The 22,413-nt window shown below is 38.1% G+C and overlaps 1 protein-coding gene across 1 annotated transcript; it reads right to left on the bottom strand.

The window, feature by feature from the left end:
• Positions 1-228: 228 nt before the first annotated feature.
• On the bottom strand, positions 229-22,372 carry CCDC34 (coiled-coil domain containing 34). The gene is made up of 6 exons (XM_083838652.1): positions 22,181-22,372; positions 18,758-18,893; positions 17,393-17,500; positions 3,346-3,504; positions 2,345-2,486; positions 229-682 (listed from the first exon to the last, which is right to left on the bottom strand). The coding sequence occupies exons 1-6, from the start codon at positions 22,336-22,338 to the stop codon at positions 468-470; spliced, it is 918 nt and encodes a 305-aa protein (XP_083694778.1). The 5' UTR covers positions 22,339-22,372; the 3' UTR covers positions 229-467.
• Between the last annotated feature and the right edge of the window lie 41 nt (positions 22,373-22,413).

The raw sequence follows: 22,413 nt of genomic DNA, 5'->3' as shown, positions 1-22,413 counted from the left end.
AGCGATGTAAGCTATCCGACTACGTCTCTGTAATCCCAATGCCATCATAGCCCTGTAGCTGCAGACAGGCCTCGAGTTTCTCCCCCATTAAGCCAAGAATTGTTTTAAACTCTGTTATAACCACCATTTTTAAAATAATCCAATAATACTGGAAATGCATGGAAATATGGAAATGCATGGAATATGGAAATACCATATGCACAAAAGAACTCTTTCAACAACAAAAAATGAAGAAAGCAACCAACAATCCTTTATATTTTATTGGTATTGAGTTACAATACCATTATAATTAGCTAAATATAACTTCTTAAAAAAAATCAACATGTAAGAGCCACTGAATAATAAGTTAGGTCAGTTACCTATAAATACAAAACAGGTTCTCAAAAAAAACAAACACATTTGTACATGTAACTTGATATTTATGCCCCAGTTTACTCAAGCTCATAAGAATGATTTTGCTTTCCATACTATAACTGCTTTCTATGCAAGGAGCCAACACGAAGGTTGTTCTTGGGCTTATAAATTACTATAGATGAAGACTTATGTGATTGACAAGATACAGGTCTCTTACTATTCTTCATGGTAAGAACATTGTCTTCCTTTGGAGGAGGCACATGTACTGGTTTCCAAGGAATGGGGTTGCAATATGCTGGAGTTGGATATGAATTTCCATCAGGGCGCCCTAAAACATTTAGAAAATATACATAACTAAAAAGGAATATTTACACTACAAGCTTTATAATGCCAGCAGTTATAAAAATTATCTTGACTAACAAAGACACAACCGCATCTTAAAAGGTACATCAAGTAATTCAAATGATTTAAAGAGAGAAATCTTCCACCTTTCTTTTACTGGCATATTTCTCATCTGTGTTTGAAAAAAACAAACAAACAAACAACAACAAAAAAAACAACAAACCCACAGGTCAAATTCTATGCAACATTCAGAATGCTCAGTCTTTTGTATACTTAAAAGATGCGAATGTAAAAAAATTGGCTACTTTGTATTATTTCAAAGCAGTTATAAATATTACTTCCTGTCACCAGGTATGTAAAATTCACATATTTTTCCATGTTTGCTGAACTACTACTTTTCATTTGACTGAGGAGAAAAATATGTTGGTTTTCCATAATTACATTAATTACCTGCAATTATTAACCTAGGGCCCGGTAAAGCAGTATCAGAAAGCCTAAAATGTAACAGACAGAACATATTGCTCTATCAGTCACGCTTGTCTGTAGTGAAATTCCAGTGCACTATTAGGTTGTTGGGTAAAACGAAGTCTATAATGTATTCTATTGTGTGAACACAACTGAGTATGGATTTTACTTTTTTTTTTTAAATCAGTTTAACAAACGATTGCAGCTGTCAGGATCTAATGAGGTTCCAAAACAAAACATGAAAGCAAAGCGTATCACCACCTATAAAAAGACGTAAGCACAAGAGCAACTGGTTGTTCATCTGCTACATACATTTCCTACATTCTTACATTCTAAGTCTGGGATTTAGGTCCTGGAATATTTTCTGTTATAAATTCAAATAACAATGATTTTAATTCTATGCAAAAAGAAAGATGAAAGCATAGATTTTTCTTGTGTTTGTTTGTTTTTAAAGGAAATTTAATTAAGCACTCAAATGTAATGTGCAATACTATTTCTTACTGCTCTTCAGCTTTTGTACCATGTGGGATTGCAAAGAAAAGACAAAAATCAAGTGAGGCTCTCAAAACTCCATACCAGCTATCAGCAGTATTCTCTTTAACACTTCCCTTTAAAAGTAAAACAAGAATAGGACCACAGACCCAAGAAGGTGTGATACAATTGCAACACTAAATGGAAAGCAAACTGTAGCTAAGAACAGAGGATGATTCCGTGTCTTCTTTTTCAGACAGGACTTCTGCCAGGCTTCTGTTAATTTTTGCATCTCAAAAATCCCGTTTCAAACACAGATTGTGGTGCAATAAGAAGGCACACAGCTCCTCTAACACAAACATTGACTTTACAAGGATGCTAACATAGCTGATACGCTTCACAGGAACCAGTAATTGGCTTTGGTGATTCTTATGCCTGATAAGGAACACAATGAGGTCAAAATTGATTATAATTTGGTATACATTATTGTCTTCTCAAGTAACATTCTTCTCCTCCAATAAATGGCTATGAAAAATGTACTAATGTCTGACTGTAAAAGATTCTCGAACTTACACCATATGGAATATTCATTCCTATGTGTCAAAACTATGTATTAGATGAAATTCTTAAACAGGCTTAATTTTACATTGAAGGATTAGAGGGAAGGAACCACAAACCTAAGCCACTACATATGTGTAGCAGGAATACAAACCTGTAGATTTCCTGTGTGGTAAGCCATAACCATTTAAAACAGGGCGTGGTTTATTTCTAGCATTATGTAGCCATTCCTGAAAGATCTTCTCTGATCTCTCTCTCTTCTCCTGCAGCTCAGCTTCCCTTTCTTTTTCTTTTTCCTGAAAGTGAAATAAAAAAAAAAAAAAAACTAAGATGCCTACTGACAAAGCCCTGTACAATATACAAAAAATGGCAAATAAAATCTTTGCAGATTCCCAGACTGCTGAATATATTTCAGTTATGTTTTCATATATGAACACATTTTCCTGAAAATAGAAAAGTCACAATTTTTTCATTTAAGTCTGAAAAAACACACAATCACATCCTCACCACCACCACCCTCTCTATATTAATTTGGGGGCAGGGGGAAGCTTGCAAAACTCTTTTGGAAGACCAATACATGACACAGAGGAATTTTGGATGATTTCTGAAAACGCGGCTTTCTTAAAATTTGGTCTAGGACTTCGAAGACGCTTACAACAAGTAAGAGGTCTTATGAAGCTCCTATAAAAATAAATAGCCGATTAATTATTAAATATGAAGGAACACTAAAATTAGGGCTCCTAGCATCAGATTGGTACAGACAGATAGAAGAGAACATTTTTTTAGTTTGAAATACGTGCAAGTATAATGACCAAGATAATAGCGGTACTGGGATAAAAATGCCCAGAATGCCGCTTATTTTCTGCCTCGGCTGAGTAATGAAGATATACTCCGTGGTTTGTATTTCCATTTCCCATATCACACATCATGACTGCAGTGGATTTGCTTGGCTTTGCAACAGAGGCTATTAACAAATGTGTTTAATATGCATCATGTTTTGCTGGCCATACCTCAATGTCTTCACTGCACTAAAAATATAACTTTTGAAACTATTCCTAACATACAACACTCCATCTGATAAATTCCAATCAATTTAATCAACCAATATATTTAACGTGTTAGGTAAACCCACCCAAATAAATAAATAAATAATACCTTCTCTCTCTTCTTCTTTTCTGACTCTTCAGCTCTCTTCTTCTTTAACCATTCTTTATACTTTACTTCAGCCTTTTCTTGTAGCTGCATTTTTTCTAGTTCCCTTGTGGCTTTTTCTGCCATTTCCTTGCTCTGCTTTTGTTCCCTTTCCCTTCTTTCCTACATGAAACAGATAACAGAAACAGAATAAAAAATTTCAATGGGCAATTATTTTGATGAATAGTTTATTTTATTATATAATTACAAATAAAATTATCATAAACCTTGAAAAAAATCTAATTGCAATCTCTGAAGACAGAACCTATTTATCACTAGCTGCAGATAAAATAGTTTTAAAGATATAAACTTGTCATAAAACATGATAAAAATTGACTTTCTGGACTCCCTATGCTGTTATGTTTACTCTTCTGTTTTATTTCTTCGAACATTACTCTTCTGTTTTATTTCTTCGAACATCTTTTAAAAAATTTCAAACACTTCTCAGTATTTCTGGGAAAGAAATATATGTTGCAATTCTTGACAAACATGTTTTAGTTTTAGATGAAGAAATCCACTTTTCAGAGAACCTAGAGCAAACTCCAGTACCAAATGGAAGTCAAACTATCCCCTTCTAAGAATAACTGAGATACTCAGATTTTCAGCACACTTAAGCATAAATGGATACGGCAAATAAGAAGTCCAAATGAGAATCCAGTTCATGTATTATATTTTCTACATTTGTGATATTTTTTCATTTATTTGCATATGAAATTCTCCTGTTCGTCTACACGATCCTCTTTTTTAAATGCTGAAATGGAAAATGAGAAAACACGTTCTAGGGTTGGTGAAAAGTAACAGTGTGAAGTGAAATTGCTATCCTTATGATTTTTAAAATACAAAACACAGAAGTGTCATTACTTCTCCGTCTTTTTCAAGTGTGGCATGTGATGTTTTGGGAACCATTCTCTAAGCTAACAAGCACATACTTAAGGGCTCTTCTTGATCTGGAGAGAAAGGCATTTTCATCTGAAGACTAACCATACCTCTCACTTCCCTTTCCTGCAACCTTTTTGAAATGCCTGGGATTCTGCTGGTTCAGTACTACTACTGCTGCTTAGCTTACCTAGCTCTGAAGAACCTGTGATACACACACAGGGGCAAAAATCTTTACTAGACAAGCTGTACACATGACTTGGAGGAGAGTCATATGCATTTTATAGAAAAGAACTGCCAAAAAAAGATATTTTTCTCAAGAAATCTTTTTCACGTAAGCCTTCCTTGCCAATAAGGAGGAGAATCTGAACTATTTTGACATACTACAACAAATTTTGACTATATAAAGGACATGCAGTATAGCTGGAAATTACACCTTCTCAGAATTACTACAGTTGGCAGTATGGATGTCTAATGCCTAGAAATACAACTGCAAAGTAAAACAAACTGGATGTCTTTTTCAGTGAAAAGAGGAAAAACATTTACCAAACAAAACAAAACAAAAAAGCAAAAAAACAAACAGGCATATACACGTCCCTTCCTGTCTCACTTATAAACACAAAGATAGAAAGCTAGATCTCCCCTCTTCCCCTGCTTTTCTTCCAGAAAATTCTGTTTTCTTCTGGAAAATGCAGTTATGCATAAAGAAACAATAGGCATAAAACTGGAGCTGGGGACCAGCACAATTCTCTTGGTCTGGTCTAAAGCGGACATTTGCTGGGTCAGTCCTTGTCCTTAGCAACAAAACCTGTCAGTAATCCAATACAGCAGCATCATACAGAAGAAAAGTTAAGCTTATATTGCCCCGTAAAACACTAACTCATTTCTGCCACTTACTGGATGAGGTGCAAAAACAAGGCCAATAACATGAAAGCAATACATTTTCTCTCTAAAATGTTTGCTATTTTTATTGTAAGAATGTACTGGATAATAATATTTTCATATTTGAAGCTTTACCCACACTACATGAAATTGTCTTGATAAAGAAGTCATTTTAAGCATAACCTTAGCTTACTCTTGCCATTCATTTCCTTGTAAAGTGTCATAATGTTAAACTGCACTCTTCTTATCTAAAGGAGACAGATTACTGAACTACTTGCATTAGTGTGTCCCTATCTGTGTTTGGCACTACTAGAAGCAATAGTACAATGTTCACATCAGCAGCTAAAGTATGCATCAAGTGATTGTTTTGTTGTTTTGTTTTGTTTTTTACTTTTACAAGATATGCCTTACTGACTGTACTTGCCGTAACCTCTGGGGTACATTTCTTCATTACGATGGTACATACGGGAGCCCTGTATGGTATACTCTTGTCGTATGTTCTTATATGACAAGAAACAGTTACTTGTGCACACACTGCACTCAATTTCAAAAAACACCTGGCTACATAACTACATTTTCTCCTTGTATTTTTTTTTCTTCCATTTCACTTCTAATAAATTCTGGTGAACATCAGCTGAATCTGTTCTGCAGCACAGGGAAAACAGTCAGATATGAATACATGACAATTTCAATGCATACTCTGAAACACAAAACTCCACAGAACTACAAAATAATCAGTCTTAATAACATGACTGCACAACGGGGTTTATAGAAAAGGCCTGTACCTGTGATAAAATTACTGATTACAACTAAGACCATTAAAAGAAGAACTTCATTTTGGGGAAAAAAAAAAAATAATGGAGATTCTGAAACACTTCTGTACTAGTAAAGAATGGAAATGATTTTTCCTAATACGAAGAAAACTCTTTTTTGTTTAAATATGTAAAAAAGAGAAAAATCACCTGGTTTTGGCAAGTTATGTAGATCCTAAGTAACATCTGCATGAAAAAACAAATAACCAAGCTTTTCCCCCTTCTTCTATAATGCATCTTATTCTCTTTTATTGAGAGCTGTTCCTCTGTCCCTTCATTTCTAAATATTCCTCACGTGCATCTCTCAACAACTCCTATTTTGAGACAATGACAGTCTGACACACAGCAAGCATTATGTAGATAAGAGATACATGCTAAAACAGTGAGTTAAAATCATTTGAGAAAAAAAGGTTTACAAGGATTTCAAGTCTTTTGTTGTTTGCTAGCTTTTGCTTATCTGCACTCTACACAAAATTTGAGGACTTAACATACCGTAACATTAAATTACAAAAGTAAGGATCTTTCAAACCAACAGCTTTTAGCTAAGGCTCTTATATAACAAGCAAAAAAAATAAATATAGGAGAAACTAAAAAAATGGGGCCCTTCCATACATAAGGGATTTATACACTATCGACAATATTTAAGCAGAAAATAGGCTAAAAATCTTTCCAAAGGTTGTAATTAAAAGGGGAGGGCGGGGGAAGGGGAGCTTCTTAGGTAACAAATCTTTAATCACAATACTTCAAATGAGTTCAGCAGGTTAGCAACAATCTAGGCTGTCCCAAAGTTAAATAAAGCCCTATGTAAACAATGATATGCCATGCATACTTGCATACTACCATGAAAGCCACAGCTATTGCTAAGTTTTCCTTCCAATGAGACACCCTGAAGACTGGGAGACTCCCTGTAGAATTGCAGATGTTGCAGCTGCCTAGAAATTATTCTGCAGACAAACCAGAAACGCTTCCTTTTTCTCTCCAGCACAGAACAGCTTCTCCTTCATACAGTTAGCGTACACCACATTCTCAGCTGCTTTAATAACCTGCTTCATGTCAAACTCCTGTCACCCCAGCCCTGCCAGCTTCCCTCCAGCCTCATTACTTTCCCTTACACAAGTCTATCAAAAATGCTAGGAATGTGCATATTAATGTATATGTTCTTCAATCCTCCCTTCACTCCCCTTCCACAACTGGGGGGGTGGGGGATGGATTTCATTTGTTTATGCTTGGTATCGTCAGATCGGATTTTAAAAATTCTCTTTGATCCTTTGTTCCAAACAGACATGATCTGTTCACTAAACCACTAGGAAATCTACATGCACTTTAAAATATGTTTACACATATTACATAAATTAAGGTATTGATTGTAAAACATCCAATTACTCATTGCAAGAAAGGCGTGTTCTCCCACCACCCCACCCAAGCACATTATTAAGGAGAAAGGATACAAATCTGGCCTGCAGGTTCACTGCTCTGGGCTGTGATCCTATCGAGCCTGTGAACGTTATAAAGGCTGGGCTAGGTCAGTACCTGGAAATCCGCCACCCAAAACAAATCCAGCCATCACACAAAGCAGGACGGGTGACTCAGTGGGCAGCACGTGTCTCACCAAGTCAGTACCAAACCCATGTCTCATCAAAGAACTATCAACCTCCTAAGAAAAATCACATCTACATATATGCTGAGAACTGTCAAAGGAATTTAAAATTTGAAGAAGCATCACACTTTATTTACTATATCTGCCTTCTGTCAGGAAGAATTTCCCAGGCAGAAAATACCCCAATTAGCACTGCAACAGAGACAACATATCCAACTGGAAGACAATCAGTAAAACATACATTCCTGTACTTTTGTATTAACAATTAAATGAGAGGCTGAAGAGAGGGACAAGTGCAGAGCTGCTATGTGTTCTGCATTTTCTATGCAGAGTGTCATGACAGGAGAGTTGGAACTAGATGATCTTTCAAGGTCCCTTCCAACCCAAACTATTCTGTGATTCTGCAAACAGAAATATTTCCAGAAATCAGTGTTTTGTTTTGTATGTCTAAGATACTTCTCACAGCAATCGTTTCCTATTTCCCACTCTGCAGAATGTAACAACATTTTTCTTTTTGGACATTTTTCTTTTCTATTTCACAGCTGTTTGCTCTGACATCTTAGCTTCCATATTCTACCATAATTTTATGCTGACAGTGAAATATAGGAACCAACAACAGAACATACATCCAAATTTCCTCATTTATACTCACAGCAATCCAGAACGTCAGGCACATTTAACAATCTCGGAAACATGGGTCATTCAGCCAACTGTTGTTATCTTTTTAATTTAGCACAGCTATATTTTCCACAGCTCAATCACCAACCCTGGTTCATAAAAATGCCTCTGTAACCTCTCTATAATCTCTGGTGGCCTTCTGTGATGGGGTTACAGCATTGTGGTGATAGGGAAGAACAACTGATGTAATCTACCTGGACATGTGCAAAGCATTTGACACTGTCCCAAATGATATCCTTGTCTCTAAATTGGAGAGGCATGGATTTGATGGACGGACCACTCCGTGGGTAAGGGATTGCCTGGATGGTTGCACTCAAAGAGTTCCACGAGTCCTACGGCTCTATGTCCAGGTGGAGACCAGTGATGAGTGGTGTTCCACAGGGGTTGGTATTGGGACCAACACTTGTTTAACATCTTTGTTGGCAACATGGACAGCAGGACCGAGCGCACCCTCAGCAAGGCTGCCGATGACACCACGCTGTGTGCCGCAGTCAGCACGCTGAAGGGAAGGGCTGCCATTCAGAGGGACAGGCCTGAGAGGTGGGCCTGTGCGAACCTCGTGAAGTTCAACAAGATCAAGTGTAAGGCCCTGCACCTGGACTGGGGCAATCCCAAGCACAAATACAGGCTGAGCAGACAACGGACTGAGAGCAGCTCTGACGAAAAGGACTTGGGGGTGTTGGTTGATGAGAAGCTCACCATGACTCGGCAATGTGCACCTGCACCCCAGAAAGCCAACCGTATCCTGGGCTCCATCAAAAGAAGCATGACGAGCAGGTTGAGGGAGGTGGTTCTCCTCCAGGAGTACTGCGTTCAGCTCTGGAGACCCCAGTACAAGGACATGGACCTATTACAGCAAGTCCAGAGGAAGGCCACGAGGATGATCAAAGGGATGGAGCACATCTCCTACGAAGACAGGCAGAGGGAGTTGGGCTTTTTCAGCCTGGAGAAGAAATAGCACTGGGGAGACCAAACAGAAGTCTTCCAGTACCAAAATGGGGGGGAGGGAGGGGTGGGGCATAGCTACAAGAAAGCTGGAGAAGGACTCTTTATTAAGGAATGTACCAAACAGACAAGGACTCATGGTTTTCAACTGAAAGAGGGAAAATTTAGATTAGATAATAAGGAGGAAATTCTTCACTCAGAGGGTGATGAGGCACTGGAAGAGGCTGCCCAGAGAAGCTGTGGATGTCCCATCCCTGGAGGTGTTCAAGGCCAGGTTGGATGGGGCTTTGAGCAACCTGGTCTGGTGGGAAGTGTCCCTGGCCGTGGCAGAGGATTGGAATTAGATGGGCTTTAAGGTCCCTTCTAACCCAAAATGTTCTATGATTCCTTTTCTATTTGGTCCATGAACACTCGAAGGGTCTTCGGAATAATGCAGACTCTGTGAAAACTGCTGCAAAACACGAGCACTCTTACTTTAATCCTCTGCCACCCTCAATTTATTCTCCACAAGTCTACCCCAAACTCATTTTAACACTAAACACGAGAAATTAGTTCATTCTACTACAGAAATCTAAAAGTAAGTCTGACACAAATAAGATCTAGGTACAACCTAAAATTATATCAATGGCATTGGCCTGGCACAGGCTCACAGAAAAGATCTGTGTAAAAAGACATTGACTTGATGCTTTTAAAAAAAATGAAAAAATTACATATTCATTGAATGGAAGCAAGAGAGGAGGAGTGAATTACTTTTCAGTTCTAAAGTAATGTTCAAGCTGCTGAACAACCTGTATTCTATATTAGCAATAGTGAGATAAAGTATGCATTAAACAAGAAGTCTTTGGAGTAAGAGTCAGAATCTAAGACTCTCCTCCGGGAGAAATCATGCAGTACCCCAAGAAAGGGAATTCTGCTCTAAGAACGTTGTCATTCATTATTTCATAGCATGACGGTTCTAGCTTTCATATTTCTTATTGCTTCATCCTTCTTATAAAGACTGTCAGCCAATAGAAAAGTTATAAAAACATGTATTTTTCATTGAAAAAGCAACAGCAGAGACTTTTCCCACCCTGTACCTTTCTTTCCTTTAAAATGCTGTTTCTCAACAAGCAATGGGGGCTTACTGAAAGAAATGAAAAAGGAACAAAAAATTGAGCAGCAGAATTCTAAGGGTAACATCTCCTTTGCTCATATTTAGTTTTAAGAAAAAAATAAAAAGCAATGCCTTATTCTCTATTCAGCGACACAAAGCATTTGAGATGCTACTGTCAAATTAATGTTGGTATTAGTATATATATACTTTTTTTTCCAATGCGAAGTGTGCAGTTTTACTCCTTGTGCTCTCACAACTTTCCTGGATATCACATTAGTATAGCATAATGTATTATACGTAAGTTAAAGAATGAAGACAACGATGCTAACAACACGAGTTTCAGAATTACAGCTGTTTTGGGATGCAAGCATTCTGCTTTTGAGATTTCTGTTATTGTTACAAATGTGTATTAGATAAACGCACTGGTTTTGTCTGGGACAGAGTAAATTTTCTTCATAGTAGGTTATACGGCCCTACGTTTTAGATTTGTGACCAAAACAGTGTTGATAATACACCAATGTTTTAGCTATTGCTGAGCAATGTTAAGGCCTTCTTGCTTCTCATGCAGCAAGTAGGCTGGTGGTGCACAGGAAGCTGGGAGCAGACGAAGCCAGGACAGCTCACCCAAGCTGACCAAAGGGATATCCCATACCATATGATGTTATACTCAGCAACAAAAGCTGAGGGAAAGAAAGAGGAGGGGGAGAACATTTGGAGTTAGAGCATTTGTCTTCTGAAGTACCTATTAGGCATGATGAAGCCCTCCTTTCTGATACATGGCTAAATGTCTGCTTGACAGTGGGAAGTAGTGAATCAACTCCTTATTTTGTTTTGCTTGCATGTGTGTCTTTTGCTGTACCTGTTAAATTGTCTTTACCTCAGTTCACAAGTTTTCTCAGTTTTACCCTCTCGGCACGATGGGGACTCTTCCACATCCTGCCATTAGAAGGGTGGGTGAGTGGGTGGAAGGAAGAAGAATTACGTGAGAGAACAGCTGCGTGGTGCTTAGCCACTTACCAGAGCTAAACAACAACAACATATAATGTGAGTATTTATACGTACACTATGTATATACATTAATCAAATTCCCTAGATATTTCTAGGTTTATTTTCTATTGGTATTCTAAGAGTGAAGTCACGTTGCAGTTAATAAAGGTGGATTTAACAGGACATGAAAATATTAAATAGAATGTAGAGGGTGAAGTGCACTGCATCAATGTTAATTTTTTAAATGTTTAATCAAAAAACTGTTGTCATCATCCCTTACTTTTAATCCTGATATTTTAATCAGCATTAATTCATTAGAGGTTCTTTTATGAAAATGTTCTAGAGAATTAAATGGTTATATCATTTCATAAACGTTTCACAGTTCAAGCATCCATAATGCATTTCTCAAAGTCTCTGGTACTTTGAGTTGATGGCAATTAATCAGTAAATGAGCAATTAAATGTAGCTAATTATGTACCTAATTTAAGCGTTCAATCCCACAGTTGTTGAGAGGAACCAAAGAAGCACATCTGTGGATCAACAGTTATGTAAAACAGAAAAAAGAAATAAAAAAAAACCTTCCTACTGTCAACAACGAGCTTTCTATTCTATAGCAAAACAATAGAGAGTAGCTCATGGATAAAACCGGGGTTCTTCTGACATAGTCTTGTAAACACAGCAGTCTTGACAAGCGGACAAGTCTTAAACCCAGATTATCAAAAACCAAAGAGGCAGGGGCTGTGTCACTGTTTACATGAAGATAACTTAATAACACATCGTGTGAGACATCTATAATTAAAACCATCCTCAGGTCTTTCCAGAAATACCAGGAAGAGGACACGGAGTAAGGAAGAAAGGGAGTCTGGAAGACAAAGTTTTTTTTAACTCAAGAGTTCTGTGTACTGCTCCTCGTTCATGCAAGATGAGGTTGTGGGAAAAAAGGCTACATATGTTTTGAATTCAGAAACTCCAGGGCAGATAAGGGAAAAGAGGAAACAAAACAAAACAAACAAACAAACAAACACCACTAAACTGGCTTCAGACAGCAGCTTACGTATTTTCCAAAAGAGAAGAGAAGCTTTTCACTAGCATCTCCAAATTTCCACTGAGTAGAACATAGGGAGTAATGAGGCAGTAGAACCAGTGTCTGGTCACACTGTGAAGGAACTTGGAATTGAACCATTTTGGACAAATTCTGAATAGTGGTGATCTTCAAAGGAAACACTACAAAAGAAAGCATGAATGAGTGATCAGCTCTGAACACCTATGACCTCACTCATGACATTTTTGTTGCTCATTTTATACTCAGTTTTGTAATTACAGTTCATCCATCAAAATTCAGATAACAAAGAAAAACCCTTGTAAGGAGTCACAGATGGAAATCCCAAATATTTTGAAGACATTAAAGCAGTACTTTTTATCTTCCTCCTTAAACTGTTATTTACCCAAGTCTGCAAATCATTTAAGCATCACCTACAGTCACAAAACTATAGCTCTTATTTGTCAAGCAAGAGCGCATTTGACAAGATACAAGTTACAAAGATGCTGTTACGGAGAGGAGATTTTCAAAACGTATCACATGTGTAGGTCTCCCAGTCCCAATGATTCAACGATACAGGCTTGCTTTTTTAACCTTACTCAGTGGTGGTAAACAACGATTGAAGTTAACTGATCTGTTCATCGTCTACAGGGAGTCAGTCAGAATATAAACATGAACTGACAGACTTCAAGGGTCTCAATTTTTATTTTTTTAATTATAAGTTCTAGCAATTCTTTACCTCTTTAAAAAAAAAAAAAAAAAAAGCCTTTAGCTTCATTCCACTAGGAAAGGGCCCTTTCCTGGCCCTCTGAGAACTTTTATCTTTCTGTTTGTCACTAGTACAGGAAACAGAGTGCTGAGTACTAGTTCAGAATGCTTCCACAAGCTGCTTGGATTTAGTGCTTACACATCATATCAGCACGTTAAATGACATAGTAACAAGAAATACACCCAGCTTTTGCAAAAACATTTAGCCACAAAAAGCAACGTAGACAACACAGACAAGAAAGAGTGACACATAAATGGATCTTCAAAATCAGTCCATACCGAGACTGCTGTTGTAGAGATTTTCAAAGGTTTACTTTTATATATTTTAAAAGTACAACTTCAGTCCTGATTACTTCCACTTTTAAATTTCTTGAATTTAAACAGAAGAATCGCATATTTTCAAAGAATTTGGAAGAATGTGATCAATCAGTGAAATCAGGTAATTTCCTTCAAGGACTGTGAGATAATAAAGAACGATGAGAAGGACATTTACAGGCTTGCAAGATTGTACTGATAAAATTGAAAACGACAGAGGAAAAACAGCTTTCCTATTATTGTAAAAAGTAGGTGAGTGAGTTCTCTACAGTTCTAGACTTATACACATCTAGGGAGTATATAACAACAAAAGCAGTGACTGACTTTAAAATAGGACCATAAGTAAGTTGTTGGTACAATCATCACAGATTTGAACTGCTTTAGGAGCTAATACAATTACATAAATATATACCTACCACATCACAGCTTAAAATGAGCTGAAGTTTTAAATTACTTCACAAAAATACATCTTTGTACTCAAAACCTAATAAAATTTATGTATGGCACAAGGAATTACAAGCTCTGTAAGCATGGCTGCACTGTTTCAATCCAAAATAAACTATGCATATATAGGTCAATTTTACCTCTTAACAACTTTATTCCACATAATGTTAACAGATTTACCCATGTGTGGTTACTGAAACGTAGAACAAAAATAGCAATAAAAAATACAACAACAAAAAGTGCCAGAATGAACAGACATGGAGAAAATAAGCTTTCACAAGCACTAACTCTAACCCAAAGAAATGAGACAGTAGGCAGCTTTCAATACCTATTCAAGATTTAGATCAATGATGAGATGGGGGAATCAAGGATGTCAATTTCTTTCTTTTTAAGCTTCACAGTTCAACGATGAGTTGCCTACACAGAGCTCCTTACAAACTGGAGCCTAAATACAGCAATTAACAATCAAGCAATCATTTTAACATGCCAGAAACATTAAGACGGACTCTAACGGCTTTGCTGATCTAAGTTTAGTTCTGAATACCACTCAAATCCCTATCAAAATAAGGCTTCTTTAATAATGAAAAAATGACATTGAACAACTTCACTTGCCCAGCGTTTATAATCATGCACACCTCATTTTTATCCATAAATCTAACAGTAACAGAGAAAGAAGTTTTAGTAATACGTACAAAATCCTGTTGGTTTCATTCAAATTTTCTTCTGGATTAAAAACTATGTCTGGAGATACTTTTAGAGTTAAAATATTTTGACCAGTATTCCTCTGACTTGTTACAAGATAGAGCTCTATTACAGCTAAAACAGAACAAGTCAGACAGACAATTTACTGTCTGCCCACAAATGACTCAACCTTAGGAGACAGAGAATGTAAGACTATTTTTGTCCACCAGAGATCTAGTATCTTAATGAAAATTGGAAAGGCATTAGTAGAACCAGGATAGCACCTGACAGCTTATTTTATTAAGCTTTTACTTCCTGGTAAATTGCAAAATTTTGTTATATTTGCATACATATTTCACGGCTTAAGATGTCCTTTGATAGTTCATATTTCAAAATATCAGTTCTAGTTCACTTTCATCCTTTAAAATCACAAAAGCTATTTACATAGAAGTTTATTAAGTGCTGATGACACTTTATTTTCAAAAATAATTTATGCAAAATGACTGGAAGTGTATGAAAACTTCACATCACATGTTTTTAAATAGATATTAAACAAACAAAACAAAACAACAACAAAAAAAAACAGTAACTACCAGTAGATGAAATTGATCCTCAAGTGTTGCTTCCTAACCTGACATGACCTGAAAAGTCTGTCAGATCACAACTTACTTCGCCACATAACAAAATGCAAGAAATCTGACTTGATAGACAGAAAAAGAGCAGAATGCTTCTATGCAAATACAGTTATTCTAATTCTGGCATAAACATCCCTCACATTCACAGTACAAAGACTTTTCCAGCAGTATCCTGCAGCTGCCCAAAGATTTTGTGCTCAACATGAAGGAAAAAGTTTCATGTATGCTCAACCATCCTGTACTTCCTTCCTCTGTATAGTATTCAGCAATGGGGAAGGATTATAGGTCTGCAGAGATCATAAAGGTAACATCCCTGAAAGGACTGCCTCCTGTAGAATAACGCGTTTTCTGCAATTTACACACAAGGGTGAGAATCAGGAAGATATGAAAAGGATGAGTGCTTAATGCTTAACTCAGTGAAGAATACTGTGAATTTTGCCCTCAAGAAGGAGCACTTTTTCATGACTGTAGAAGGAAATAAAGAGAGCTTTCCCAAATACAATACACACACGCATTCCTCAAGGAAATCATAGCAAGTATTCATGAATCCAACCTTAAACTTCACATGAAATCTTCATGCAATTTTAAACGCATTCTTAGCCACTGAATTGACATGCTTATCCTTCAGTCTGTGTTCAGATCCACAGGTAATCTTGCGGAAACCTGAAGTGGTGAGGACTATCTAACACACGTTAATATTCTCAAGACAGCTAAGCCTTTAAGTTCAGTTTGTTCTTGATTTGAGTGCAGTTTACAGAAAAGACTAGCCAATGAATCATCTGATTTAAATGAAAATCAGATTACTTTTGGTAAGTGCTTGGGACATGGCCTAAGGATGACCTTATTCTTCCAAAACATAACATGTACAAGTCCAGACACAAATATGTTTGTTTTTTTTTTTTTTCCCCCACTGTCCCCTGGGCTGATGTGCCATCAAAAAGATCTCCTACTCCCATGGACAACAGAAAGGAAGAAGTTCATCAGTAAACCCACAAAGTTTCAAGGAGGACCCAAATAGCTAGAGATTTACAGAAGTTGACTAAGATAGATAGACTGAGAGAGAATTTTGACTGTTTTGAACTCTGAAGTGAAAAATTTTAACAGGCAACCCAAACTTGTTCAAGCCAATGAATAGTTACAGACAGCTGTAATTTGTGTTTTAGAAGAGGAAAATTGCATTGTTCTTGCTGAATAATACATCCTTTACTTTTTGCTGTGTACTTCAATAAGGACGGATCGTTTCTACATCATATTAAACATCTGAAGCAGGATTGTTCTGGTGCAGATTTATGCTAGTCAGCCAGTCAGCAATGAGGCTACGAGAAAACAGGTTAGATCCGAACACAGGTTATTTTAGTGGTTCTAGACTGAACCTGAAGGTGGAGACACAAATGTATTAGGCCTGGATATCTAGCCCACGTAGTGCTATTGTGTTATTTTTAATCAATTTTCATCTGATTTTATTGAGAAACAGAAGTATGAAACAGTAAGTAACTGGTACTGCTACAGACCACAAGACAGTGAACAAATATGTCCATGAATTACCAGGGGCTGAACAAGACCAAATCTCTCAAGCTTTTCCATTGTTGCCACTCAGTGCACACACTGTTTGTGGCACACAGAGCTGCATATTGCCCTGTAGAGATCGGGATTCTGTCTGCTTCTGACACTGGACGTGGGCATCCTCTCTAGAGAACTGAAAAAGATTTCTTGATCCCACTCAGAAATGACTTTTTGCATGAAGGAACTCCCAATTGCTAGCTGTGGTCTACTGAGAATTTCCTGAATCTGGCCTCACACCTCAATTATCCCTCTAAACTCTACTGTACTATTTGCCTTTCCACAATGGTACTTAACTAAACCCCTTTTCTGGCTCTACTTGGTGTACAAAACATTGCAGTTAAGTTGTATGCTTCACCCAATATGCTTGGACATTGAACCTAGGAAGTCAGAAAGACTAGGGTATACCCTAGACCAGAATCCCAGCTATCATTAGCAGAAGTCTACTGCAAGATGCAAGCCAATTGTCAGTTATCTGACTACTCAGAAAACAAATCTCTTTATACCTCATGGGAAAAAAAAGAAATCAGTCTTGGGAGAACGTTTAACTGTGTTGGTGTGGTTTTGTAATTTTCAATTAAAACAGTCATTCTTTCAGCAAACTAAAAACATGGCTGTCCAAACAGTCTAAGTAAATTTTACATAGGTTTACTTAAGCATGGCATATGCTGGAACTCTTGCAGGCAAAGAGTATTTTACCTCTTCTCTTTTTTTTTGCATCCATTCCTTGTGCTTCTCTTCAGCTAGCCTTTTCCTTCTTTCACATTCTTGTTTTTGCTTCATCTTCTCAAGCTGTATATTCATTTGCTAATTAAAGAAAAAGTAGACAACTTTAATATGTCACGGCCGCCTACACAAACGCGCTCAGTACCATCAATAGTGCTGCGGTTAAAACAATGTAAGTATTAGATTTAGAAAATTTTCCTTCACTAAGATTTTGTAAAAGATGGATGACAGCCAACACCGAAACATTATGAAATACAACCAATGGAAATATATATTTTAGAAGATGAACTGGAAATATGTATTTTTAGCTGGGCTTTGGAAACAATTCAACATAGTAAATCACCCCTTCTTTTAAATGTCCTTTCAGTTAATGGGATCTCAATATGCAGTACTACAAAGAGAGACAACTACCGAACTGGAATCTAAACGGGAAAGCATGAAATGTGTGGTGAACACTAACAGATAAGAAAATATTCCTCAAGATTAACAAATTATTTTGGTGTTATGCTGACCTCTAAAACACTGTTCTATAACCTTCCAGTGGTAGGTGTTTAATAACAGCACAAGGTAACCCACATAAAAATATATTTATGTTACTTTCACTTTACAGATAAAGGAAATCATAGAAAGGTTAGGACATTGCTCAAGGTCAAATGGCAAATCAGTAACTAAAGTGAGAAATGATCGAACTTTGATGTAATTATTCTAACCACTACCCAATGTTTCCAACTTGATTGTAAACAATAGTATCATTTAATCAACTGCAACTACCCATACATTAATCAAGAAAAGATATAGTGCGCTCACTTAGTTCTGCCCTTTCCCCAGTATTCAGGAACTGTTTGTTTGCAAGGGGGCAAAAAATGGAAGGCAGGAAGGAAGGCAGGAAAAACAGAGAAGCACAGCCTGGAAAATGACGTGTGTAATTACACACTAAGCAGGTAATAACACTGTGCCTCATATCTAACCAAGCAGTTTGGCATGCTTACGCCCAGCACACACCCTGTCGTGTTTTACTACCTACATGCATGCGTATGTACCCATGATGAAAATGAAGGTACCAATTACAGAAATGTTTTAGTCTTTTAAACTTGAACCATTACCTTACAGTCGAATAAGAAAAACATTATAGAGCACCACCAATGATGTGCAACGTTTAGCAAATGAGAATATGCAGAGCACGAATCACGTAAGCATTACCAAACATGGAGAGATAACAACCCTAAAATAATGGACAAAATTGACTTGTTTTTCCACAACCAAAAGTAAAAGAATTCCTGTATTTGGTGCTTGCTATTTTCTATTAGACTTGATGTCAAGCTAATCAGATGTATTCACCTCTGCAGCTCTCGCCTGTAAGCGGGCACGCAGTTCCTTCTCTTTCCCAATGAACCATTCTTCCCATGGTGAAAGACTGTCTTTCAAAGGAGACTGTTTTTTTCCTTCTGTTATTTCTGAGTCTTCAGCAGCCTTCCTAAGTTAAAAATGAGAAATGTAAAAGAATATTATCTGTAATGTTTCATTGAAAAGTTAACCTGTGCTGCTGCCCCCCCAAAATGACATTTCTTTGTATCGTGACAACAAAATCATTTTTTCTACTTGTCTAGTAATCTCCAGAATGGATAAACAGCATTTATTTTGTATTTCTGACCATCCCACTTACATTCTACTTACTAAATTATAGCTTGCTAGTGATTTTTTTAGTTCCTGTTCCAAATGGTGAAACAGATTCAAGCATTACCTTTTATAAGCTAAAGAAAAACTAACACCAGAAACATCAAAGTGTCACCTTCCTTCTCACATACGGAGACCAAAGGAAATCAGAGATTTTACATTAACATCCAATCTTTGGTCACTGAGAGGCTCAAAGTATCAAGGGGCCTTTAGCACAAGGAAAAGATAATCAAGATTATTTTTTCTTCTTTCAAGTCCTATGGAATTGGATTAATGATATCAAGCAACCTCAGCATTGAGAATCCATTCATTCTAACGGTTACGATTTTCTTCTTAAAACACATTCATAGGAAAAATACACAAGAACTATGGCTAGCACACAATACTTGATGACATTATACAAGGTTAGACTTTTAGTAGGACACCTTGCATAACTCACTCGTAACTTCTTTACTCATGAATAATGCAGCCATCCTAGCCTTGGGCCAGAAATATCTTTTATAATATTCTGTACGTGTACACCCTCCTAAGAAAGAAAATATATTGGGCTCTAAGTCAACAAAAACTGAAAACATGCCAGTAGATTTCTTTATAAGCTTTCCTCTATCCTATAGAATTTTTTTTTCATAACAACAAAACAATGAAATTAGACTTCACATTAGTATTTTATAGGAACGCATGTACTCTGAAAACACCTTCCTACACACTTTACTACAGTGAGTAATTCTGCTTGCTTAATTCGAGCTATGAAAGAGCCATCCAAATAAGCATATTATGTTAATGCTTCTGAAATGGATCTTTTAAGCATAACATATTTTTATAAACATGGAAGTAATGCATATTCACAAGAAGCAGCAATAATATATTGCAAAATATTTTGTCCCAGTAATCTTTAGAATATATTTCCGTGATAGCAAGCACTTGGGGGCAATGTGAAGGAGTTTTATCCTACTGTTCTCCGTTGCTGTTATCCACATGCATGTGCCTACATGACCGCTCACTGGTCACGTTGTGGAATTCCAGGGAAACTGCTTCTTGTTGAAACTAACCCTTAAAGAGGGTCATGTTCCCTGCACAGAATCAGCCTGCAACCCTCTTTATACTGTGTTGCCACAGAGGCATGGTAGCGCGATGGAAATGACAGGCCACACGCAGACACCAAGCGGAGAAAAGCAGCACAGGCCAAGCACCCCCAAGCACGGCGTTGTCCAACACCTGCTGCACCCTAGGTCTTGGATGCGAAAGCAGGAAGACCAAAAATTTAACAGAGGCAGTTTTTAAACAGGCAGATATAAGGGATACAACTTAAGAATGCATAATAACGCATTTTGTTAGAAAATAACTCTCTGAGAGTTTATTAAAGATAAGGATAAAGGTATTATGCATTCAAATTCAGCAAACCGATGCAACTCTGTCCAGACTTGATGTTTTGGGCAGGGATACTTCCTGAACACATTCCTTTGCTCAGCACAATTTGCATTATGGTACTTTGTACCAAAATAACGCTGACATACTAGGCTAACCTGGGAAAAAGCACTGACGGAAGGAATCAATTCAGAAAAACATTATTCGCTATGTGTTTTCTTAGATCAATAAAGTCCAGATTGTTAACTTTTCAAAAAAAAAATATTCAGAGTAATGAACAAGACCCTTGTTAAGTGCAAGTCAGAAATAACAGAAAATGGAGTTTAAACAGAGGAAAACACATGCCGAAGATGCAGAATCGGTAGGAGAAGTGTGTTCCCTCTCCTGCAGTTCTCTGCCCAAAGCTCTCAGGTTGCACCAGAGCAAGGACTGGAACCCCATCCTTCCCAATGCACACCCTGGCCACCAGTCCCACTCCCTGTGGCACACTGGTTGTGTTTTGAGCCACACAAAACTTAAATTTCATGGGACTCCTTTCTGAAATGCTAGCATATTCACAGCTATGACCTTCATCAGAGTAATTAAAACGAGACTTCTTGAAGTACCACATTCTTAAGTGTGCGTATGTATTTAAATAAGTATCCTAAACCAAATCAAATGTGTTTGGTGTTAAAACGGAAGCCTGATTAACAAAACACTGTGATTATTATTTACCATACATTCACTGAAGTCCCACCATCAGACGCAATATTGATCTATACTGAAAGCACAAAAATGCCTAACATCCTTTCACAAGGCCTTGTTTTCAGCTTCTACAAATATTAAAATTTCCCACGTTAAACCTCTGCCTCTGGCAAATTAAGAAGACAACAACAGCAAGAAGACTCTGAGAAAGTGTGTTTGGGGGGGGGGGGGCGGGTAAAGTCTGTGTAAGAAATGTTTTTTATTATTATACCTTTGAGATCTTGGCAGTTACACACGGAAGCTACTACGCAAACGTTTGGTAGACACTTATTACAATACAGCAGCATTATTCAGATGCGGGGTATGTATGAGTGAAATTTATATTGTGCCCACAGAATTTAATGAGGCTGTTCCAACTCAAGCCCTAACAGAGGTCTTCCTCGGTTGCATTTTACAGCTGCCAGTGAATACTGTAGCAACAGGCCCCAAAACCGAGAGCTGTTTCAACTAGCATCTCAAGCTGCAAAGACCTCAAAGATCTCAAGCAGTTTGACCCGAGTGCTACAGAGCTTCGAGGGACGTGAACAACATTAGTGACTGGGAAGGGGCCGAAAGACAGGAGGGACCACGACCAGGCTAACAGCCTTTCTACTCTGAGACTTCTGAGTACGTTTGAACATTTTTCTTGGACTTTGAGCACTTCTTTCGGGAAATGCTTGCCAGAAAGGTTCAGCGTGGTCCTTCCCTTGCCCCAGCGGCACTTTTAGCTCAGTTGCCCCGAGAGGTGCAGGCAGAGCTACCCGTTTCCCACCGGGAAGGTCACATCCCAGAACGACCCGGGCACTGCCAGCTCCTCACGCTCCTTTTAAAGCCAGCACGCGCCTTTGCGCCTGTTTATCCCCCTGCGGAGCACAGGAGGTCCCGAGGCCAAGCAGACACGTGAGGTCTGCAGAAGGGGGCGAAATAAAGCCACGGGAAAATAAAGCCCGCACCCCGCAGCCTCCTCCCCGCCGGGCCGGGGCCCAGACGCGCGGTTACCTATGGCCCGCCCGGCCGCAGGGGGACGGGGACGGGGCCCTCGCTGCCGCCCCTGCCCCTTCCTCCTCCTCCTCCTCCTCCTCCTCCTCCTCCTCCTCGCCGCCGCTGCTCATGCCGCCGGCAAGCACCTGAGGGAGGCGGCAGCGGTTAACGGCCATTAACGGCCATTAACGGCCCCCAACTTCCCCCCGCCCAGCTCCCGGCGGCCCCCGCGGCGCCGCCATGGCGACCGC

Source organism: Anser anser (genome assembly GCF_964211835.1).
Source record: "Anser anser genome assembly, chromosome: 5".
Classification (NCBI taxonomy): domain Eukaryota; kingdom Metazoa; phylum Chordata; class Aves; order Anseriformes; family Anatidae; genus Anser; species Anser anser.
Note: the sequence above shows the minus strand (reverse complement) of the source record. Positions and strands in the feature narration are given on the sequence as shown.